At 33.4% G+C, this 4,468-nt stretch overlaps 1 protein-coding gene across 1 annotated transcript; it reads left to right on the top strand.

Annotated features, from left to right (window-relative positions):
• Positions 1-2,537: 2,537 nt before the first annotated feature.
• Positions 2,538-3,967, top strand: LOC129892204 (mitogen-activated protein kinase kinase kinase 18-like). Its single transcript, XM_055967760.1, has one exon. The coding sequence runs from the start codon at positions 2,634-2,636 to the stop codon at positions 3,618-3,620; it is 987 nt and encodes a 328-aa protein (XP_055823735.1). The 5' UTR covers positions 2,538-2,633; the 3' UTR covers positions 3,621-3,967.
• Positions 3,968-4,468: the final 501 nt, after the last annotated feature.

The raw sequence follows: 4,468 nt of genomic DNA, 5'->3' as shown, positions 1-4,468 counted from the left end.
CAACTCAAATTTTAGGCAAAGAGCAAAGTTTGACCTTTTCATAAATTACAAGTGCAATTTGGACCTTTTCGTTGCAATACTTTAGCAATAAAACTTGAATTCAACGAAAGATGAGTGATTTGATAATCTTATTACGAAAATAAAACAATTGTCTATTCGTTTTTCTAATTTAATAAGATGTAGGACTAATCGTGGAACATTTGTTTTCTAATATGTTTACTGGCCCTTTCAATAGTATCATAAAAATAGAATCATCGGATACTTTGCTCAAAATTAGAACACATAAAACTAAAAACTAAAATAAAAAATAAATGCCAAAAGTGAAATAAATAAGTGACATATTTTAAATAACTTTTTCAATTAGTGTTAAAAAAATCTTTTAGCAGAGGTATAACACTCATGGGTGACAAATCATTTCAGATCTAGAATCATGAATTGTTAATTTCATAATCCAGATACACCTGTCTCTAGATGAATGATCTATCCTATTAATTCAAGTTTCCTCATCATAAAAAAATAATTATGGAGCTTAACCACTATAAATTAAAGTGCTTAATTTGATATTATTATGTTAGTATTATAATTATACACGTGACTTGAGCTGAAACGATTTTACACGGCACGCTTTCACACATTAGGGAGCATCGCATGGATATGGAAACAATTAACAAAATAAATACTTGCAATTGGTTGTCAAAACAAATAAAATAGACTAATCTATTTTGAGGTATTTAATTAAATAAATAATACTAGTATTGTGTCATAAAATAAGTAATGATGCCCTAGTGATGATGTAATCTTTTGATTTTTCCTCTTTACTTTACAAGTAATTAACCCCACTTGTTGTGTCCCTTATTAATTTTTTTCCCACTAAATTCGGATCACAAAGTCCATTCGGAAGTAACGCTCCCAGCAGAAATTTTTTCATATCCAGGACTCGAATCCGAGACCTTTGATTAACAGTGAAACAGTCTTACCATCACTGCACCACAACTTATGTTGGTCTTATTAATTTTCTTTTAAGAGTAAATACTTTTTCTTTTAGGTGAAATTTATTGCAACTTCTTGTACACCCTTTTTTGTATTCTTTTAACTTCTCGTTTATTCAAACATCTACTGAGGAATGAACTTTTTACACTTTGGAATATTAGTTCTTAATTAATATATATTATCTCCATCCCAAATTAATTTCCATTTTTTCTTATTCCAATATCAATTTAACTCATTTTTACACCCCTATATTGATATTGAAACAGTCTGGATCACCCAACTTATTTTAATGCGTAACCATTTGGACATGACATTTAATTTGTAGATTGTTTTAGCACAGGGACAATTATTTTATTATGTGTAGTCTGTAGATGCTATGCTTCTTATGGAAGTACAAAAAGAGGACTAAACTTGGAAAAAAAAAAGGGCATACAGTTCAAGGCATATTATCAATTAGCTACTGAAAACAATTAAAAAGACGGCATCTGATGGAATTTTGTGGAAATTTGAGGTTTGATTAGTGCACTTTTTTTTTAAAAAATAAAAATAAAAATTACTTTGCCACATTGGAGGATTATTATAGACTTTATTTAGAAGTTAAGAACCACTACTAGTAATAGGCCGCTGTTGGTCATTGTGTGTGAATTGTTTAAACCGCAAGTATTCAAAGTATGATTCTTTCTTTAGCATGATGAGAAAGAAATTTTTATTGTTGTTACGGAAGGTGATTGTCCCTTTTAAAATAACTAGCTCATTCTAACAATAACGATAACATAATCCCTGTAATCTTATAAATGAGGTTTGAGAAGGGTAACATATTAAGATGTATGTAGATTTTATCTTTATCTTTGTATAGAGACGATTTTTGATAGACCTAATTATCAAAACTTTATTCCCTTCACCAAATGCCTTCATTGTCTTCATTTAACCTCTTTTTTTAGTTTGATATCTGTCTCTTATTGATAGAGTAAACTTCTCTGACATATTTTTATTTTGATTGACCTTGTATTTTTCAGTATGCCTCTTGATAAGACTTTCACTAATCCGGCTAGCTAGTGAGCAATTCTTTTGAACCAGAAACAGACTGGACCTACGTTATGTATGATAAAGTTTAGTGGATAAGCTCCATTTGTAATCATCGTCCATCAAGAAAGGGAATACCCAAAGAATTCAATAGCGTCCATTTTGTTACCTCTAATGAAAATATATGTAACAAAGCAACAAACTCACAAAATTCAATCGTAGGAAAGCTATGATACCGCCATACCGATCAGAAGATCCCTATCCAATCCAATCTACCCCTATCCAACTTCTTTTCTAAAAGATAAACTAAACAATTAAGTTGATCATAGCTTGCCACATGGCAACAATCCAGTTGGCCAAGTCATGCCATTCCTCCAGCCTACTCAAACTGCCGTATAGCCACAACTATTTTACCACATTGTAAAAAAAAATTAAAGAGAAAAAGTGAGGCCACCTATGCTCCACCAACTAATTTGGAGACCAAATTATATATATAACTCTGTTCTATTGCACCTTCTAACAAAACCAAAAACATAACACTTTTCCTAAATTCTTACACTTAATTCTGACCAATTTTCTTCTTCTTCTTCTTCTTCTTCTAATTCTTCCTTCTTATATAAATGGATTGGATCAGAGGCCATACCATAGGCCACGGATCCACAGCCGCCGTCTCGGTTGCCAAGTCACGTTTCTCTGATAAAGTTTTTGCTGTCAAGTCAGTGGAGCTATCGAAGTCGCAGTTGTTGCAAAAGGAGCAGAAAATTCTGTCCGAATTGAGGTCTCCTTATATAGTTAGGTACAAGGGGTACGATGTTACGAAAGAGAAGGACAAACTCATGTTTAATCTTATGATGGAGTATATGTCGGGAGGCACACTTACCGATGAAATTCGGAAACAGAGTGGTCGGATCGAAGAGCGGTTGATGGGGTATTATACGAAGCAAATTCTGCTAGGATTAGAGTATCTACATTCAAGGGGCATAGCACACTGTGACATTAAGGGGCACAACATTTTGTTAGGTAAAACCGGTGCCAAAATTGCCGATTTTGGTTGTGCCAGGTGGATTGATGACGGTGGCGCAAAGCCAATTGGCGGCACACCAATGTTCATGGCACCAGAGGTGGCGCGTGGGGAAGAACAGGGGTGTCCAGCAGATATTTGGGGATTGGGATGTACAATTATTGAAATGGCCACTGGTGGATCGCCATGGACAAATGTGACAAACGCAGCTTCTTTGCTTTACAGAATTGCATTTTCTAGGCAATCCCCAGAAATTCCCAAGTTGTTGTCTTTACAAGCAAGGGATTTCTTAAGCAAATGCTTGAGAAGAGATGCAAAAGAAAGGTGGACGGCTGAAGAGCTCCTCAAACATCCGTTTCTTGATTTGAATTCTACGTCAATTCAAGATTTTGCGACAAGCTCCCCAACAAGCATTCTTGATCAAGACATATGGAATGAATCAGAAAACGTGGATTATACAATATTACAAACACTTAGCTCTCCTCTACAAAGATTAAGAGATTTGAGTTCAAATTCAGGAGAATTAAAGTGGAGATGGAATGATGATGAGAGATGGATCACAGTTAGAAGCAGCGGTAGTGAATGAGTAGATTTTGTACTGCACAACAGAAAAATATTTAATAATCCAAGGATTATCTAGGGTCATATAATATGAAAGACCACTCATTCTTTTTTTAATCGGACGTGGGACTCTTCAACATAATACACAACAGAACGCTAGGGGAAGAACTGGACCTCTTGCACATTCTCTTTCATCATAGAAAGAAAAGTCTAAACAATTCTCGGATAATATGGAGTTTCAATATAACGAAACGTGAAAGCAAATAATTGTTCATTATTGTAACGCACAAACAGTTGAAGAAACCTCTCATTTCATCAATTAAGGAAAAGGTCTTTTAAACCTCACAAAAGAAAACAATTTCATTGGATACACATAGATTTGGAGGTCAGACAACCCCCCCCCCTCCCAACCAAACCCCACACCTTCATAGAAAAATAAATAAAATAAATGGTACCATAAAGATTGTTTATAAGATCTTTTGGGGTAAAAAACATTATAGGAAAAGTTATGAATTTACAAGATCAATTAGTTTATCAAATATAATCGAAATAATACATAATATATATATTATAATGTACAGTCAAACTTCATTATAACATGAATAATTCATTATAATAACATTCGCTATAGAGGACTAAGGTTTTATGTTATAATATACTTCTCTATGACAACAAATACTTCTTATGACAACATTCATTCTACCTATAAATAACAGTGACAATCATTATAGCGGTACACTTTGATCAAATTTTCTTTCAAGTTACAGTAAGCTGTTTGGACATGAGTAATATTACTCATGCTTGAAAAAAAAGTGTCTGCTTTACTATCTGGTCCATTATTTTAATTTTAACTTATAATAGTAATTACTTTCA

Source organism: Solanum dulcamara, chromosome 6, assembly GCF_947179165.1.
Source record: "Solanum dulcamara chromosome 6, daSolDulc1.2, whole genome shotgun sequence".
NCBI lineage: Eukaryota > Viridiplantae > Streptophyta > Magnoliopsida > Solanales > Solanaceae > Solanum > Solanum dulcamara.
Note: the sequence above shows the minus strand (reverse complement) of the source record. Positions and strands in the feature narration are given on the sequence as shown.

Excerpts from the sequence above, each read along its gene's own strand:
- LOC129892204 (XM_055967760.1), top strand. The coding sequence starts at position 2,634 with ATGGATTGGATCAGAGGCCATACCATAGGCCACGGATCCACAGCCGCC.